This window comes from Pleurodeles waltl, chromosome 9 (genome assembly GCF_031143425.1).
Source record: "Pleurodeles waltl isolate 20211129_DDA chromosome 9, aPleWal1.hap1.20221129, whole genome shotgun sequence".
In the NCBI taxonomy this organism is placed as follows: Eukaryota; Metazoa; Chordata; class Amphibia; order Caudata; family Salamandridae; genus Pleurodeles; species Pleurodeles waltl.
Window position 1 is genome coordinate 508,391,650 of NC_090448.1, and position 20,391 is coordinate 508,412,040.

General features: G+C 43.1%; 1 protein-coding gene across 1 annotated transcript in view; it reads left to right on the forward strand.

Annotated features, from left to right (window-relative positions):
* KCNH5 (potassium voltage-gated channel subfamily H member 5) overlaps positions 1 to 20,391 on the forward strand; it is a 703,848-nt gene that overhangs the window by 101,396 nt on the left and 582,061 nt on the right. The window contains exon 4 of the mRNA XM_069207374.1: positions 5,117 to 5,245. Within this exon, the coding sequence (XP_069063475.1) occupies positions 5,117 to 5,245 (129 nt within the window). The remainder of the gene's footprint in view (positions 1 to 5,116; positions 5,246 to 20,391) is intronic.

The window sequence follows — 20,391 nt, forward strand, 5'->3', positions numbered from 1 at the left end:
CCCAACGTCATCTTGTGTACATTAAAAGAGTATCTTTCACTGCAGTAGACAAAGTAGATGTATCTTTCAACGTACAGTCATCCCTGAAGCTCAGGGCATCTTGTGACCATAGAAAAAGGTTTCTTTCACCCACACTCATCCCCAAAATACAGGGCATCTTGTGTACTCAGGTAGCAATTAATAAAAAAGGTCTCTTTCAACCAGGTAGCAATTCCTAAAATAGTCTTTTTCAACCACTGCACATGCATAACAGTAGGCAACCCTCGCTCATCCCATACAACAGAATACTACATAAAATCAAACCCGGCAGTTGTCTTCCACTCACCTTCACTCACACAATAGGCAAGGATGTCTCTTAACCCTCCTTCATCCCAAACAACAGGATACTACATAAACTTGGAACTTTAAACTATAGAACCACACCTCCCAAAACAAAGTGCATGTGGCAATGGGTATCTTTCAACCCTTGCTCATACTTGCAACAGGCCCTTACTTAAACTTAGAAACAACCCCAATCACATATAACAAAATGGCTAAATTTTAACCATTTGTACTAAGGTAGCTAATAATAAAAGATCTCTTTCAACCACATTCAAACATAACTACAGTAGTCAGTAGGTATCTTCCAACTCTGGCTCATCCTTGCACCAAAAAACACTACTTTGAACTTGACAAATATCTCTCACCCTCGCTGATCCTTACTCTACACTTAATTCCACACAGGAACACCGCATACACATTTATCCTCTCCTGCGTACGTAACTTCAACATAGCATTCATAAAATTCAACACAGTATGGCAGTAACAACATTAGCAATTATTTTCTCCAAAATCTCATGCAAAATTCATATAACATGACATAGTACATAAATAATCAATATCACAGTAACAAATCACTTATTGGTCACAATTATAAGAACATTTTCTGCAAAGTGAGTCAAGTTCTCTAAATCCCAGTGTGCGACTCCTCATCTGAACGCCTCACAAACCCTCTCCATCCTGGTGATCAATTTCTCACTGAACACAATGCCATAGTGCATTTCCTCACATTTAAAGTGAATGCCATTAATTTTCCTCTCTGTTGAGCCACACCTCACACAGAAAATCCACTCCTTCAGCTTACTACTTTTTTACACAATGAGGTACTCTTATTTTACTCTGGTGCTGGCGCTCCTCTGTTTATCAAGGATGTTAAGATTCCATGCTCATGCTCTATAGTCCTTCATCAGAGTGTGAGTCCAACCGTCAAGGCAGTGCATGCCTGTTTCCAGATACACTCATTGCTATGTGGTTGGCGCGTTCTCAGAATAAAGTTACCTGGTGCTTTCTTTAGTGCAGAGTGTTTCAGATTCTCAGTGTCAATTTATGAACTGGACTCACACGCACTATTCCTTGAGTGACCGTGCACATAGTTGTAAATCTGCTTCTCTGACTTACTGTCAACAGTTGTATGTGTGAGGATGGTAGGCATTCTTTGAATCCCACCTATGCTGTCCCGCTAGTGTTTTTGCACTTTGCTCCCCCACTTGCGTAAGTCATTTAATGAATTTTTGCACTTGGCAAAACACTGCTTGACACAATGCATGCCACATTAAATGGCCATTGCATGACTGAATAAAATGCTCAGGTCACGGCACTCAAGCTTCTTGGTATGCAGACACGTCACACCAATGTGACTGCCTCACAATGCAGGCCATTCAAATACCACGCTTCCAACTGTCACTGCCCACTAAACTGAACACTTGCATTCATTATGGAATTCAATCCAATTAAATCTGTATATGGTGCAGACCATTTCTTGAGTATCCCAAATCCATATTCACTTTAGTCAGGGACAGTCTTATTCTGTGTATCGTTAAGGAGACTTCCACACACTTCACACTTGCTGCACACCTTGCTCATCAGAGCTGCTGGTTCACTCCTCACCAGCATGTACTGCTGCTGCAATGAACTGCTGTATATGCCACTTAAATCTTATTGGCACCAAATCACACTAAATCAGGACACCCTTTCAAACTCAAACAGGTCAAATGCCCCAGGTCATTGATGACTGCAGGATGTCTGGTGAAAAATACGCTGATGGGGCTTCCAGGGCAATTTTCTTTGCTTCAGGCTTCTATCTCTCTTTTTTTTTTGTTTGTGGTAGACTTCATCTTTCTCTTCACTCTCCATCCACATGTAGGTTTGTTCCAACTCATCACCATTGTTGCAATCAAAGATAAATCCTCAGTAGGCAAGTAATGGAGGTTTTATGGTGAAGTTTATTTTAAGAATAAAGTCTACGTTACATGTTACAGATGTCATCTCAATGTTATATCAAAGCCTAACCAGGAGCATCATCCTGCTTCTCAGACTACTCTCTCCAACGGATCTCTCCAGGCATAAATAAACATTCTATGACATCACACACACACTGGTTGAGTTGCAGGTATTATGGAAACTAAGGAAGGACAATGCATTATACCTAAATCAGGATGCAACAGCCTTTCTGGAGTGTTCATTGACTCCTGACTTTCGATGGGTCCCAAAAACTGGGCAAATGGTATGGGTGTAGGGTCATGTTTTTCTCCTTGACAGGATGGCATCTGATTTGTACCCAGGAACCTAATTAATGTTAAAGGGTTTCTACCCTGTCCTAGGCAGCTATAGCTCACATCTGGGCCTTGTCCATCTATTGTCCTGCTAGGCGGCCAGACACCGATCCCAGTAGAGGAGGGGCAGTCTCTAGAACAGGTTTTGAGTGACCTGAAGGGAGGGTTTGTCCATTAGCCATAGCCCCAACTCTATGTGGGCACAGGAACCTCTGTACAGGGGACAAAAGGTTAGTGTTGGGCAGAGAGTGGCGCTGTGGATTAGTTTACAGTAAAACAAAAACACAGGAAGTAGTGGGAAGTGTCACCACTGGGATTTTGTACCTAATTGTCTAGGAGGTGGCTAGGAGTTTCCCCCTAATACTGGCTGGCAATAGGCATATATGTTGCAACCCCCAAGACACTCTCGAGAACATCAAAGGACCTGTGGAAGACAGAAGAAAGACTACACCAGCTGTTGTGACCTGTAAAGAGATCCCCAAGAGCTGAACCTACTCTCTCTTGTACCCAGGACTAAAAAGTGGACTCCAAGGGTCAGTTGCTGACCTCCGGTTAAGCTACAGAGACACAAACGTTGCATGTTGCCCACTTTCCTGAAGAGCCTAGCAGACCAATTCCAACTGGACCTGCCCTAAACCTTGAGAGTGGTTTCTCCTGAAGTGAGTCCTGACCTCTAAGTGGTGTCTTTAAGGTCCTTGAGCCCTCAGATAAGTGTCAGACTGTACTCTTCCTGCCTAACACTAACATTTGGGACTTAGAAACTCTTTTTGAAGATTTCTTCCTGGACAGCCGTTACAAGAGTGAGACCTACCTGCAAGCCGATCTGCAGACAGTGCAGCTCCTGCTACATTCTTCTCTGCTGCAGCAAATTCAATTCAACTGGCCCAATGCTGAGTGGCATCCGACAATGTTGAACCTCACAGGGTACAGCCCATAGCCGTGTCCTGGGGAAGGATTCAGACTTCTGGAAAGTGGAATAGTCCAAAGGCAGAAATCTTCCACAGGTCCAACACAGAGCAATATCCAATCAACATTAATGGCTTCCTGGGCACCAGTTCCGGGCTTTTTCCGCTCTGAATGTTTGAATGTTTCCTGCCTTCCTAGGCAGATTTTCAATTTTTTTATTTGCCAACAAAGGAGAGAATATTTTCTGTGTTGTTTTGCTGGATCTTCATTTATCCGTGTAACTGTTTGTTGATGGCACTGATTAAGTTTAATGAGGAAAGTGCCCATAGCCCATTTTGTTATAGTGGAATAGTCAGATTGCTAGGAGGAGTGGAGATCTTACAATCTTATTTCATTGGTCAGGGCACCAGCCTTCCCGTTACAGTTTCCAGGACTATAAGTGATCTCGTAATCAAAGCAGGAGACACCGGGCATGCATGCTGTGGCATCAGCTGTGGCCCGTCCTTTAGGGCAGAGGGGCCATGCCCCCTACATTTTGCCCCTCATGAGGAGTATCTGTCAGGCTGAGCAAACGTCAGCCCGACAGACACTCTTCATGTTCAGATCAGGCAGCCAGGAGCGAGACATGCACGATTTGCGCAAACTCATGGCTGCCTGAGCTGAACTTTGCTGGGCTGAAGAGGTCACAGCTCCTATGGGCGTGACCTCTTCATTTCAGAAAAGGTACCCCGAGGCCCTTCCCCTCGGTGACGAAGGGAATTGTCACTCATTGACTTCGACCTGTTCGCTTCAGGTTTAAGCCCTCACAGAGTGGGGAGGGGTCAGCAGTCTCACTGACCCCATCCCACTCTGTGACGAAGTTGGGACTGCTGCCTTCCCTCATTCACTGACCTAAGGTCAGCCAGAGAGGGAAGTCAACAGTCCCAACCCACCTGGGACCTCCGAGCTGAAGGTAAGTGTGTGTGTGTGTGTTTTAAATGAATGTCTGGTGCATGCGTGTATGTTTGAATGTTGATGAGTGTTGTGAATGGATGTGCATGCTTGAGTGTGTGAATTACTAAGTCTGAGTGTGCTTACCACCCACCTCCCCTCCTAAAATTACAGGCCACCACTGTCTGGCATAACTCTTACATGTAAGGTACAAATCTTTTCATTGGTCCGCATATAATTTTATAAATTGCTGTATCTACATTTGCCAGTGTGAGGTTGTATTCTTATCAGCACCAGCAGTGTCAATTCTATCATTGCTAGAGAGGGTTCTGGAAAATAATACAAGATTAAGGGCTTCAGTTTGAGGGTGTTGTTTGTATAACATTGCTCTAATGATATAAGATCAGGATGCATGAGGATTGGTGCAGACACCCATATAGAATTTTAAAGGCTTACTCTTCATCTTCACTCTATTCTCGTCTATCTCCGTTCCTTTTTGGTGAGTTGAGTTATGATTTTTTTAGAAGGCTGGACAAGTCATGAATGAAGTGACAATAAAAGTTAGTGTCAGTATTTCTATAATGTTAGATGGTCTCAGCGAATCTATGTCAGAATAATTAGTTTTTTTCTTTGATTACATTAGGAGGACAAACAACATGTATGACATTACATATGCTTCTGTTTTCCAGGGACTCCGGTTTGGTTTTACATGCAAATCGCACCAATTAGGAATGAGCACGAGAAAGTGGTTTTGTTTCTGTGCACCTTTAAAGACATTACTCTTTTCAAGCAACCAATTGAAGATGAATCAACAAGAGGTATTTGCTTAATACTTTGCATTTTAAAGATACTTTTTTTAATGCATAACGCATTAATCTCCAGAAGAATATTAATGGCAGAAGTAACTAAATATGGGTTTAATAGATTGGAAAAAATATAAATAACCTGTCATTTTCTGCAATAGATTGTAATCCTAGATCCTGAAATTAAATACTCAATACTGAGTGTGAAATGTTCCTAATACTAGTTCCAAATGCAGATGGGTTAATGTAAGGAGAAAAAAACAAATACATCTGGTTTGAAATGCTTGGTTTGTATTTGTTATAGCTACTTACAACAAGGGTCTTTTGACACTAGCCACAAACTGGGTCAAAAACTGAGGGAGGGACCATGAAAGGAGTCAGGGTTTGAAAGCTTTCCTAAACAAAAGATTAAGGCCCATATAACATAAAGGGAACACCAGGAGCACTTACTTAAGAAAATGGACCACATCATAAAACACAATTTTGACTGGTGTTGTTTTCAGAACTTTGTGGTACATTAAAGTAGTGGTTGCACCAAACATCCTTTTTCACCATGTTATGAAAACTGCATTCTGATGGTGATAATGCGTGACAATAATATTAGTGTACATAAGTTGTGTGGCATTTTGTTGTGGTGGTGATGTATTCTTTTGTTTTTTGTGTTGCTGTGTTTGTGTACTGCATTGCTGTAACATGATTCTGTTGGATTTTATTGTTGTTGTTGCGTTGTGTTCCATTTTTATTGTTCTATTTCAGTGTATCCAGTTATGTTTTAATTGTGTTGTTTGGTTGTTTGTGTTTTAGTACATTCTTTTTAGTTGCTTATTTCAGCTATGACAACAAATGCTGTTATATTTCCAGTGAGAAAAAAGCAGATGCCTTGAATCCTCCTGGGACAAGCATCCATTTACCACTGTAAAAGGTGGTAACATAGCACTGTCTAGCTTTTCAACTATTTAAGACACCCATCACCTCAAAACTATGGCAGTGGCTGATGGCCTGATTTAGAGTTTGGCATATGGGGTTACTCTGACACAAACGTTACATATCTCACCCGCCGTAACATGATTCCATTATATTCTATGGAAATCATAATACTATACTATAACAATTAAATGATAACATTGCGCATCAGAAAAACAGTATTAGAATCAGTTGGTGAACTTGAACTGTGTTAGGTAATGAGCAGCTGCACAGAAGACAGATAAAAGAGATAAAGAGATACCCAAGGGAGCTCTGATGAACTAGAAAGGATCATAGAAAGGAGACTGAGCAATGGCTATCTTGCTATGTAATTTCTTATAGATGTGATTCTCTATACAAAGTAGTAACAGTTTGTTACAAAATATGTTGAGAATGGGGAGATCATGTTGGTAGACCTGCCAGATGAGTTTATTAATTATTTTAAATTGTCTTTTTGTTTATTCCCTGCCATTGCTATTGTTGGTGATTAGCTTTATGATGAGTTTCAATGATTCGAGTTGTGCCTTGGCTTAATGTTTCTAGGCCATGAGATGTTTATTATATCCTATGAAAATGTTATCATCAATGTGTCAAGTTATTTTCTTTGCTTGCATTTAATTTCCTTGTATACAATTAGGCCATCAGCCACATATGTGGCAGAAATAATGGCTGCCAGGTGCACGACTGCACATTGGTTGGCTGCAGGTTAGGCACAAACCAGTGCAAATGGAAGGTAAAAGAGCCTTTACCTTGTTGGAAAACCCAGTCCTATATATTAAGCAGTCACTCTAAAAGTGAGCTGTACAAATCCACAGTTACGAGCGCTTAATATATAAAAAATAGCACACAACATGTTAGGAGTAATGTGACCTCACAGTAAAAAAATACCAACAAGGTCGGTTTCATTGTGCATGTTAGGCCAGGTTTTCCATGAACAGGCTTAGATGTGAATAAAATCATAATTTTGAATCTCCATCTGGAAAATGTTAGAAAACTGGTCCAAATGTGTTCTCCACTCAGTTTTAAAAACTCATTTGATGAAGAAAGAAGATTTTTGATAACTTTAGTGAACTTAGCAGTAACTTTACAGTATATATTTGGAGGTGCCTGAACTGAAACTGGTGTAGAATCAGTGTATCACTCAACCCCACTCCGGAGGCTCAATGCACATTCCTGACTCCCAATTAAAAATCCAGTTTTCAGAGGGCAGTGTCTTGCTCTCTAGGCCAGGAATGCATGGGTGTTGTCAGCAACTGGCTACATAACAGAGATTATCTATTAGTTGGCAGAACAAAGGACAGCTTTAGGGCTTCTTCTTTTGACTTAAGGTGCCAAACGAGAAAGACAGTGTTTTCAGGACTTTCTTAAAGCTTCTGCCTCAACCTTCAGCCAGAGTAAACCATGTTTTACCTTGAGAGAAAAAATGATATTTCATCTAAATAGGGAAGTAGCTAGAGGAGAGCTAGAGCCTCTCTAGAGGGAAGATATCATGATAAAGGTTTCCATGCTCATGGTGCCCAGATCATCACCAGGATCCACCCTTGCCCCACTGGATGATTTTGAGAACCAAAATAGTGTCTAAGTATGAATATAAACCCTTGAATCAGACAGAGATAGTACGTGTATCCCAGTAGCTATATAACCTCTGCAACCACAGAATCCAGCTTTGAGCAAAGATTTGGGCACCAAAGCCAACATCTTCATCAGTGGCTTGGCAATGATGTATCCGATATTGAGTGATACTTGTTGGCTTAAGCCTTAAACTTAGCCTCACAGGTATACATGGAGCTCTAAAACAGTGACTAAATCTCAAGACAAAAGCTTAAACCATGGTGGCCAATTTTGTGTAAATATATGCAACCTCCATTCTATCATGAGTAGCCTGAAGTTCATGACTAGTTCTCAATCAACTGCAAACTAATATTGTTCATTTGCACTTTACGTTTTTGATGAGAGCTTTGCATTAAGCCTTTAAAAATGTATATATCTAATTCCCTCTTGCTGATTCTAATTGTTTTGGCATCTCTGTATTTATAATTTGTATGCTTTTTGATTTGTTTAAGAGTATTTTGTGATGTTAGTAGACCTTGAAATTGTTGGTTCATCTTGCATATTTTGCTAGAAAGTTGCCTTCTGCTTCTGCCATAGCTACCAAGGGTTGAGCAGCAGTGTGTTTTAGCCTAATCATATTGTGTTAAAAAGGCTGATAGGGTACCCCATCAGAAAATAATACCCCAATTTCAGACACAAAGAAACAAAAGCAGTACAATAGACTCAGAATGTATGCCTTAGCAGATGACTCTGACGGAGGAAATATGAAAAGAGAGACACTAATGGACATTAGACACTTGTTACACAAATTGTACCTCTTATTTTAACTGTTGAGTCCATTGGATTATTGCGTCCAGATTTTGATTACTAGGGATGACCATGCCATGGACTTTATTGACTCCACAGAGCTTCCTCATATAGGCAGGTAAAAGAAGTAACTATAATGGATATTTGACAGGGATCAAACGGCAATGACAGATAGGCAAGAAAAAGCAATGAAAGCATTTCCCTACAAAGCCTGGAGAAAGAGAGCAATCTAAGTACAGCTTCCAGAATTGGGAAACATTTCAAGCCTAGAGTAGCTGTAGTAGAGGTGATAGACGGTAAAAGTGTTCCAGTTCTTGATACAGGATTTATATGGAGAATCAAATAAAATCAATATGCACCAATGACAGATGTTTGGTTTTCTTGATATTGTTATGATGTAATTACAATATCACATATGTTTTTGTCTCCTGCGCGGGAGGGGGGGGATAGTTTCTCAATTTGGGACCTCTAAGACTGAAATGATGTACCAGTACTTGAGCACAGTTTTCTATGGCATTGCTTAGTTGGCTAAATGTGCTCCAATACATCAATTTGTCAACTGTGGAGCAGACAGTTTCCGGGTTCAAAATACACTCTCTTGGATTAAAAAGGCAATTACAGGTGTTGAATATGAGTAACCAGTGATTTCACATTCAATACAAAAATAGCACATTACAGTGGATTATGTAGTATTCCCCAGCATTCACAAACTGCAGTTTCTTCTTTCTAGTCTGTGCCATAAGATGTCCATGCAAATTTGTATAACAATGCCAAACTGTAAAGAAACTCTAACTGCTTATAATAGGCCAGCAAAACAATAGGATCAAGGCGCAGTGCTGAAAACTCCACTTGCTGGAACATTTAAAAAAGCACATGGTAAGCTATTGAGGAAGTTAAGATCACAAGTAGAGGGGCGGCAGACTTGACAACCTCTTAATAATGCTCAGGGAAGCTCACTACATTTTAAGCTTATTTCAATCACATCAGGTTTGAATTAGCTTTTTAATTGCATATATTTAGTAACATTACTGTGCATTTGACCTTTACATTCAAACTGACCATTTCTTTAACTGTTTTAGGATCTGATAAGTTGCCACTACTGGTGCCACTGCACTATGAGCTCCTGCCAAATGGTCTAGCTCATGTGTAACGTGATCATATTGGTTGCACTTCTCAACATTGTATGTCACTGTATGAAATCCAACACCTATGGTGACTGGACAGTTTTTATCATTTCTTACCTTTAGTTATCAATTCAGAATTGTCCTTGTTGATGTTGACTTTTTTGATGCAGTTACATACTGCCATGTCCATCTGTAATTTGATGCCTATCAGCTGAATTGATTGCTTAATATTTCTGTTCATTTACAACAAATGAAATGTGTTAACTAGAGCCCAGTTTGCTTGTGCAACATCTTTCACACTCATTCCCTTGTTTCTTAATCTAATTTTAGGCATTATGATGCTTCAAAAAATCTGTTTGTTTTGCATCCGTGTCCACTGGGCTTTCTTGTATGGCCATTTGTGAAAAATTTTCTTTCACAAATTTCTTCATATATTTTATTGTGCCTCGGCCATCCATATATTACAAGCATTACATTTTTGGGAATTTTTAAAATTAGCTGCTTCTATTTGGTCCCCTAGGCATCCTTCTTGCATATCTAATCATTGTTTTGATTATTTTAGTTAATCCTGCTGCATGCTTTAGCAATCATATTTGCATGGAGTACACTATATTGTGGAGAACTTGAGAGGTGTCATTAAATAAGCAGCTAGACTGATATTGTATAGATATACTTCTCCCTTCTCCAATCACTGGGGAGGAGAAATAAAGAGCATGTAGAACTGTGCGTTCTGGACTGTGGAATGTTTTCCATATTTATTTAGAGTAAGGACAGAGAGAAAAGGAAGTAGCTAGCAGGAATACTTCATCTCATGTCAGTAACCTGTCTTTATTTCTTGTATTTAAGGAAGAATTGACTTGAAATTGAGTAGCGTAGAGGAGTGGGACGTATGGCTTGGACTGTAGCCACAAGCTCAACTCAACTGAGCAACCAGCTCAGGCCATACACCAGCAGTGGTCAGACCCTTTAACCCCTCGGGTGCCTCGGACTTAACGGTTACTTCGTGGGCAGCACCACTCGGTTGCCCAGAGCGTAACCGTTACATCCAAGTAGGGGCCCTCGGGAAAGTGCTAGTGCTCCTCCGGGGGCCTCGCACCCCACTCCCCTGGGCAGGGATGGAGGAGGAATTGCTTCCCCTTCCACCCTGACCCCTCTGACACCCGTGGCGTCTGATGACAAAAGCGTGCGATTGCGCGCTGACCTCATCAGAGGCCTACCCCTCCACGCTGGAAACTTAGCTTCCAGCGTGGATTGGAGGAGAAATGCAAAAGCATTTCTCCTCCGATCACATGGAGGGGCCGAGAGAGGCATCAAAAGAAGGAAAGGCCTTTCCTTTCCTTTGATGTCTCTCTCTGCATTTCTGCAGCCCGATCGTGATGCGATCGGGCAGCAGTATGCCACTAGACAACAGGGAATTTTTTTAAATTTATATTTATACATAAGGGGAGCGGACCCTTCGGCAAGGGCCACTCCCCAGGGGGGCAACATTTATTTAGGACTTTTCTGCCCCCGCTGGGGGCAGATCGGCCCATTATAATTAGGCTGACCGCTAGACACCATGGATAATTTTTTGTTGTTTCTTTTTTTTTTTTATATGGGGAGCGACCCCTAACGCAATGGCCGCTCCCCTGGGGGGCAAATTGTATTTAGGCCATTTCTGCCCCCCTTGGGGGCAGATCAGCCTATTTTTATTAGGCCAATCTGCCCCCAAGGGGGGAAGACACCACTAGACACCAGGGATTTTTTTTGTCAGTTTCATGTGAGGGGAGCGACCCCTCTGGTGAAGGTCGCTCCCCTGGAGGGGGGGAATTTGTTGTAGGCCATTTCTGCCCCCCTTGGGGGCAGATCAGACTTTTGTAATTAGGCTGATCTGCTCCCATGGGCGGCAGAAAACCCTAGACACCAGGGATTTTTTATTATTTTTATTTTTTTATATATGTGGGGAATGACCGCTTAGGAAAGGGTCACTCTCCTGGGGGGCAAATTGTTTTTAGGATATTAGATTGGCCTATTTTTAGAAACCACTAGACACCAGGGATTTTAATTTTTTTGCGTCACAAAGGTCGTTCCCCTGGGGGGCAAATATATTTTAAGCCATTTCGGCCTGTTTTTATTAGGCCGATCTGCCCCCAAGGGGGGCAGAAATCACTAGGACCCAGGGATGTTTTATTTTGCACCAATTTCACAAAAAGGGAGCTACCCCTTAGGCAAGGGGGGTCACTCCCCTGGGGGGGGGTAATTTATTTTAGGCTATTTCTTGGGGGCAGATCAGCCTATTTCTATTAGGCTGATCTGCCCCTGGGGGGAAGAAACCACTTAGGCACCAGGGATTGGTGTGTGTATGTGTGTGTTTTGTTTGGGGCGGCAGTCCCTTTGGGCAAGGGTCGCTCCCTATGGGGGCACATTACTGTTGGCCATATCTGCCCTCCTTGGGGCAGATCGGCCTATTTTTGGAAGACCCATCTTCCCCCAAGGGGGGCAGAAAGCCCACCAGAGACCAAGGAAGATTTTTTTTTTCAAAATAAGAGGGTGGGGGTATGGCCATACCCACACCCCAAATAAATGGGACCATAGTTCTTCTGCCTACCAGTGGGCAGGTGGGGCAATTACCCCTGATTTACACCCCGGGGCAGAAAGTCTACTAGATGCCAGGGAACTAAAAAAAAAAAATAGTGGGGTGGTGGCTACCAACCAGTATAGACCTGGTCATGCCCCCACCCCAACTGAAGGGGGTAACAGTGTTTCAGCTCTCTCCCGCACACTAAAACATCTTATCCCACGGCAAGCAGGAGGACGTTTGATTATTTTGGGTTTTGCTTTTACATTTGGGCCATGAGAGCTTGACTAACTCTCAAAATCGTCCCACTTGGAATGGTGAGGGCCGCACTTTTTGGACTTTGGGACGCTGCCATAGAAAGATCCACATGACCTAGACACATGTGAAAACTTACCATCTGGGTGATTCCAGGGTTGTGTGCTTCACATGCAGCCCGCACCATTTTCTTACCCACAATGCCCTGCAAACCTCCAACTTTGCTGGAAATCATACATTTTTCCCACATTTTGGTGATCAACCTTCTGGAATCCGAAGGAATCCACAAAATTCCTACCACCCAGCATTGTCTCATCTATACCGATAAAAATTCTGCCTCCCTTGTCAGCCTAAAAATGTTTTTTTTCAAACTGCCCTTTTGGACCCTCTTTGGTTCCCCCTCAATTTTGAAATGTTTTTGGCTCTTCCCTGTCACAGGCAGTTGGCCCACCTACACCAGTGAGGTATCATTTTTGACTGAGGAGAACGTTGGATGGTAGGAAATTTGTCCCCGTGCGGTGATCCTACACAGAAATGCGGGGAAAATGTGATTTGTTTAGCTAAATTTGAGGTTTACTGAGGAGTCTGGGTAAGAAAACATTGGGGGATCCACACAAGTCACACCTCCCTGGATTCCCCTAGGTGTCTAGTTTAAAAAAAATGCACAGGTTTGGTAGGTTTTCCTAGGTGTCGGCTGAACTAGAGGCCAAAATCCGCATCTTAGCACTTTGCAAAAAACAGCTCTGATGTCTTTGGGAAAATGTGATGTGTCAATGTTGTGTTTTGGAGCATTTACTCTCACGGGCGCTAGGCCTATCCACACAATGTAGGTACCATTTTTATCAGGAGACTTGGGGAAACGCTGGGTGGAAGTAAATTTGTGGCTTCTCTCAGATTCCAGAATTTTCTGTCACCGAAATGTGAGGAAAAAGTGATTTTTTGGCCAAATTTTGAGGTTTGCAAAGGATTCTGGGTAACAGAACCTGGTGAGAGCCCCACAAGTCACCCCATCCTGGATTCCCCTAGGTGTCTAGATTTAAAAAATGCACAGGTTTGGTAGTTGCCCTAGGTGTCGGCTGAGCTAGAGGCCAAAATCCACAGCTTGGCACTTTGCAAAAAACAGCTCTGTTTTCTTTGGGAAAATGTAATGTGTCAATGTTGTGTTTTGGGGCATTTCCTGTCACAGGCACCAGGCCTATCCACACAAGTGAGGTACCATTTTGATCGGGAGACTAGGGGAAACGCTGGGTGGAAGGAAATGCGTGGCTCATCTCACATTCCAGAACTTTCTGTCACCGAAATGTGAGGAAAAAATGTTTTTGGACACATTTTGAGGTTTGCAAAGGACTCTGGGTAACAGAACCTGGTGAGAGCCCCACAAGTCACCCCATCCTGGATTCCCCTAGGTGTCCAGTTTTACAAAAATGCACAAGTTTGGTAGGTTTCCCTAGGTGCTGGCTGAGCTAGAGGCCAAAATCCACAGCTTGGCACTTTGCAAAAAAACTGCTCTGTTTTCTTTGGGAAAATGTGATATGTTAATGTTGTGTTTTGGGGCATTTCCTGTCACAGGCGCTAGGCCTACCCACACAAGTGAGTTACCATTTTTATCAGACGTCTTGGGGGAATGCTGGGTGGAAGGAAATTTGTGGCTCCTCTGAGATTCCAGAACTTTCTGTCACCGAAATATGAGGAAAAAGTGCTTTCTTGGCCATATTTTGAGGTTTGTAAAGGATTCTGGGTAACAGAACCTGGTGCGAGCCCCACAAGTCACCCGATCCTGGATTCCTCTAGGTGTCAAATTTTCAAAAATGCACAAGTTTGGTAGGTTTCCCTAGATGCCGGCTAAGGTAGAGGCCAAAATCCACAGCTTAGCACTTTGCAAAAATACAGCTCTGTTTTCTTAGGGTGAATGTGATGTGTCCATGTTGGGGTTTAGGGCATTCTCTGTCACGGGTGGTAGGCCTACCCCCACAAGTGAGGTACCATTTTTATCGAGATACTTGGGGGAACGCTGGGTAGAAGGAAATTTGTGGATCCTCTCAGATTCAAGAATTCTCTTTCACCGAAATATGAGGAAAAAGGTATTTTTTGGCCAAATTTTGAGGTTTCCAAAGGATTCTGGGTAACAGAACCTGTGAGAGCCCCACAAGTCACCCCATCCTGGATTCCCCTAGGTGTCCAGTTTAAAAAAATGCACAGGTCTGGTAGGTTTCCCTAGGTGCCGGCTGAGCTAGAGGCCAAAATCCACAGCTTGGCACTTTGCAAAAAAACTGCTCTGTTTTCTTAGGGAAAATGTGATGTGTCAATGTTGTGTTTTGGGGCATTTCCTGTCACAGGCGCTAGGCCTATCCACACAAGTGAGGTACCATTTTTATCGGGAGACTTGGGGAAACGCTGGGTGGAAGGAAATTTGTGGCTCCTCTCACATTCCAGATTTTTCTGTCACCCAAATGTGAGGAAAAAGTGTTTTTTGGACAAATTTTGAGGTTTGCAAAGGACTCTGGGTAACAGAACCTGGTGAGAGCCCCACAAGTCACCCCATCCTGGATTCCCATAGGTGTCTAGTTTTCACAAATGCACAAGTTTAATAGGGTTCCCTAGGTGCCGGCTGAGCTAGAGGTCAAAATCCACAGCTTGGCACTTTGCAAAAAACAGCTCTGTTTTCTTTGGGAAAATGTGATGTGTCAGTGTTTCATTTTGGGGCATTTCCTGTCACAGGTGCTAGGCCTACCCACACAAGTGAGTTACCATTTTTATCACACGACTTGGGGGAATGCTGGGTGGAAGGAAATTTGTGGCTCCTCTGAGATTCCAGAACTTTCTGTCACCGAAATATGAGGAAAAAATTGCTTTTTTGGCCATATTTTGAGGTTTGCAAAGGATTCTGGGTAACAGAACCTGGTATGAGCCCGCAAGTCACCCCATCCTGGATTACTCTAGGTGTCTGGTTTTCAAAAATGAAGAGGTTTGGTAGGTTTCCCTAGATGCCGGCTAAGGTAGAGGCCAAAATCCATAGCTTGGAACTTTGCAAAAAAAAGCTCTGTTTTCTTAGGGAAAATGGGATGTGTCCATGTTGGGGTGTGGGGCATTTCCTGTCACGGTGGTAGGCCTACCCACACAAGTGAGGTACCATTTTTATCGAGAGACTTGGGGGAACGCTAGGTAGAAGGGAATGTGTGGCTCCTCTCAGATTCAAGAACTCTCTTTCACCGAAATGTGAGGAAAAATTGCTTTTTTGGCCATATTTTGAGGTTTGCAAAGGATTCTGGGTAACAGAACCTGGTGAGAGCCCCACAAGTCACCCCATCCTGGATTCCCCTAGGTGTCCAGTTTTAACAAATGCACAGGTTTGGTAGGTTTTCCTAGGTGCCGGCTGAGCTAGAGGCCAAAATCCACAGCTTGGCACTTTGCAAAAAAACAGCTCTGTTTTCTTTGGGAAAATGTGATGTGTCAATGTTGTGTTTTGGGGCATTTCCTGTCACAGGCGCTAGGCCTATCCACACAAAGGAGGTACCATTTTTATTGGGAGACTTGGGAAAACACTGGGTGGAAGGAAATACGTGGCTCCTCTCACATTCTAGAACTTTTGGCACCGAAATGTGCGGAAAGAGTGTTTTTTGGACAGATTTTGAGGTTTGCAAAGGACTCTGGGTAACAGAACCTGTTGAGAGCCCCATAAGTCACCCCATCTTGGATTCCCCTAGGTGTCTGGTTTTGAAAAATGCACAGGTTTGGTAGGTTTCCCTAGGTGCCGGCTGAGCTAAAGGCCAAAATCCACAGCTTGGCACTTTGCAAAAAACAGCTCTCTTTTCTTTGGCAAAATGTGATTGGTCCATGTTGTGTTTTGGAGCATTTCCTGTCATGGGCACTAGGCCTACCCACACAAGTGAGGTACCAGTTTTATCGGAAGATCTGGGGAAACGCTGGGTGGAAGGACATTTGTGGCTCCTCTCAGATTCCAGCACTTTCTTTCACTGAAGTGTGAGGGAAAAGTGTTTTTTTGGCCAAATTTTGAGGTTTGCAATGCATTCTGGGTAGCAGAACCTGGTGACAGCCCAACAAGTCACCCCATCTTGGATTCCCCTACGTGTCTAGTTTTGAAAAAATGCACAGGTTTGGTAGGCTTCCCTAGGTGCCGGCTCAGCTAAAGGCAAAAATCCACAGCTTGGCTCTCTTTTCTTTGTCAAAATGTGATGTGTCCATGTTGTGTTTTGGAGCATTTCCTGTCAAGGGCACTATGCCTACCCACACAAGTGAGGTACCATTTTAATCGGCAGATCTGGGTAAACACTGGGTGGAAGGAAATTTGTGGCTCCTCTCAGATTCCAGAACTTTCTTTCACCGAAATGTGAGGGAAACGTATTTATATGGCCAAATTTTGAGGTTTACAATGGATTCTGTGGAGCAGAACCTGGAACCTGCCCAACAAGTCACCCCATCTTGGATTCCCCTAAGTGTCTAATTTACAAAAATGCACGGGTTTGGTAGGTTTCCCTAGGTGTCGGCTCAGCTAGAGGCCAAAATCCACAGCTAGGCACTTTGCAAAAAACAGCTCTGTTTTCAATGGGAGAATGTGATGTGTCCACGTGGTGTTTTGGAGCATCTCCTCTTGCGGGCGTTAGGCCTACCCACACAAGTGAGGTACCATTTTTATCGGGGGACTTGGGGAAACGCTGGGTGGAAGGAAATTTGTGCCTCCTCTCAGATTCCAGAACTTTCTGTCACCAAAATGTCAAGAAAAAAGTTTTTGTTGGCCAAATTTTGAGGTTTGCAAAGGATTCTGGGTAACAGAATCTGGTAAGAGCCCCACAAGTCACCCCATCCTGGATTCCCCTGGGTGTCTATTTTTAAAAAATGCACAGGTTTGGTAAGTTTCCCTAGGTGCCGGCTGAGCTAAAGGCCAAAGTTCACAGCTTGGCACTTTGCAAAAAACAGCTCTGTTTTCTTTGGGAAAATGTGATGTGTCAATGTTTTGTTTTGGGGCATTTCCTGTCACAGGCGCTAGGCCTACCCACACAAGTGAGTTACCATTTTTATTAGACGACTTGGGGGAATGCTGGATGGAAGGATATTTGTGGCTCCTCTGAGATTCCAGAACTTTCTGTCACCGAAATACGAGGAAAAATTGCTTTTTTGGCCACATTTTGAGGTTTGCAAAGGACTCTGGGTAACAGAACCTGGTACGAGCCCCACAAGTCACACCATCTTGGATTCCCCGAGGTGTCTAGTTTTAAGAAATGTGCAGGTTTGGTAGGTTTTCCTAGGTGCTGGCTGTGAGCTAGAGGCCAAAATCCACAGCTAGACACTTTTCCAAAAAACACGGCAGTTTTCTTTTGGAAAATGTGATGTGCCTATGTTGCGTTTCCTGTCGTGGGCATTAGGCCTACCCACGCAAGTGAGGTACCATTTTTATCGGGAAACTTGGGGAAACACAGAATAGAAGAATAAGTGTTATTATCCCTTGTAATTCTTTAAGTTTTTTCCTTCCAATTGTAAGACAGTGTGTAAAAAATACATCTATTTGAGAAATGACCTGTAAGTCACATGCTAGTATGGGGACCCCACAATTCAGAGATGTGCAAATAACCACTGTGTTTCAACAACTTATCGAGTGCCCCGTTTGGAAATACAAAGGTTCTCTTGATACCTATTTTTCACTCTTTATATTTCAGCTAATGAATTGCTGTATACCCGGTATAGAATGAAAACCCATTGCACGGTGCAGCTCATTTATTGGCTCTGGGTACCTAGGGTTCTTGATGATCTTACAGGCCCTGTATATCCCCACAACCAGGAGAGACCAGCAGACGTTACGGCATATTGCTGTCAAAAATCTGACATCGCAGTAAAAAGTTACAGAGTAAAACGTGAAGAAAAAGGGCTGTTTTTTTAACCTCAATTTCAATTTTATTTTTATTTCAGCTGTTATATTCTGTAGGAAAACCTTGTAGGATCTATACAAATGACCACTTGCTGAAATCAGAATTTTGTCTACTTTTCAGAAATGTTTAGCTTTCCGGGATCCATCATTGGATTCACACCCATTTCTGTTACTAACTGGAAGGAGGCTAAAAGCACAAAATAAATAGTAAAAATGTGGTATGTCCCAGTAAAATTGTGTTGAAAAATGTAGTTTTATGATTTAAGTCTGCCTGTTCCTGAAAGCTGGGAAGCTGGTGATTTTAGCACTGCAAACCCTTTGTTGATGCCTGTGAGAGAACAGGGCTGATTGCAGAGGCCACCTAACTTTTTGCCCCCATTTTCCATTTTTTGCTGGTGTTTTCCTTATTCTTATGGTGCCCTGGGTACTGATAACCAGTCCCAGGGCCTGTGCTCCGTGTAAAATCAGTATGCAAATTAGGCTAATTATAATTGGCTAAGTCAATCTACATATAAGTCCCTGGTATATGGTAGGGCATGGAGGTTTAGGGACCCCAGCATAGGTAGTTCACCCATAGGTGCACTGCTGAGGTGCCCAGTGTCATTTTAAAGGCAGGCCTGTCTTGCTGGCTGCTTTTAAATTAAAGTAATATGCAAATTCGACTTTGGAATTAAAAGTAGTTCCAAAGTCTTAAGCTACCTTATTTTTACATATAGGTCACCCCTAAGGTGTTTCCTTTATGCCCCAAGGGCTGGGTGCCATGTAACTATAAGCAGGGACCTTATAAAACTAGTTTTATAAGCCCTGGTGAGGTAAAACAGGCAAATTCGTTTTTCCCTCATTGTAGTGAATGGCCTCCATAAGCTAAAATGGGGAGACTTTATTTTAATTTTTAATGTCCCCTTAAGTAACAGATACCAAGAGTTTGGTATCAAATTAATTGTTATAATAAATCCCACAACTTCCAGTTGTGGGATTTAATATAACTTGTTCAGGTAAAGAGTTTTAAACTTTACCTGAAAAGTTGCCAACTTCAGCCCTGCAGTGTTTTTGCTGCTGTGCTCTGATTGGCCAGGCTGCCTTGATGAGGTATGAAGTGGCCTGGCTTCACACAAAGAGAGTTGCCTGTGAGAGGAGATCTCCCTTCAGCAGATGTGAGGCAGGAAGGCGGAGGGCTGCCAAACTGGTCTTCAAAGGCAGAGAAGGACATTTGGAGCAACCCAGCAACACCCCACATCCTGCAAACCCAGACAATTAGGTGCCCCCTTGATTAGATTAGGAGAGGGGTGTGTTTGGGATTTTTAGCCACACCAGTGGGTGGGCTCAGCCAGATGTAACCTCCAAAAATCACTTTCAGCCATGATGGATTTTTGAGGAATGTTGCTCCCTGGGATTGATTTTTCCCAGGAAGTGGTCATCACAGGGGGAAGGACCCTGCCCCTGATTGGAGAACCAGGACCCCCCTGTTTTTCACCCAGGAGCAAGGATAAAACTGGCAGACCTGCACCCATAACTGAGATCCCTATCAGATTCCAACAAGGAAGAACTACAGGAGAAGAAGGACTGCCCTGCTGGACCCCTGACCTGCATCTGGACACTGCACTCTGGAGGACTGCACTAGCTGCACACCACTAAAGGGACTTTACCTGTCTTCTACTGCTTCAAGAAGGGACTCCCTATTTGCTACAGGTACAAAGGAGCTGCCCAGAGGCCCCTGCATCAAGTCCTGCAAGCAGAGCCCAGCTGACCAGTGGCCAGTGGCCATTTGAGGATTCTGACCAGGTGTATTCTGGGAATTGTAGTCCCAACTCCCAAGGAGCAACTCAGAGCTTCTGGAACCTTGGATCAAGTTGTGGACACTTCAAGGACACAAAAAGGACCTCTGGAAGAAGATCCAGAAGTTTGGAGACGTTTGGAGCAACTCCATAAGTTGAAGAGGTGCATTGTGGGAGTTTTAGTCCCAGACCCCAAGAGGCACACCAGGGCCTCTGAACCATTGGCTGGTGCTGTGGACCACTTTCCT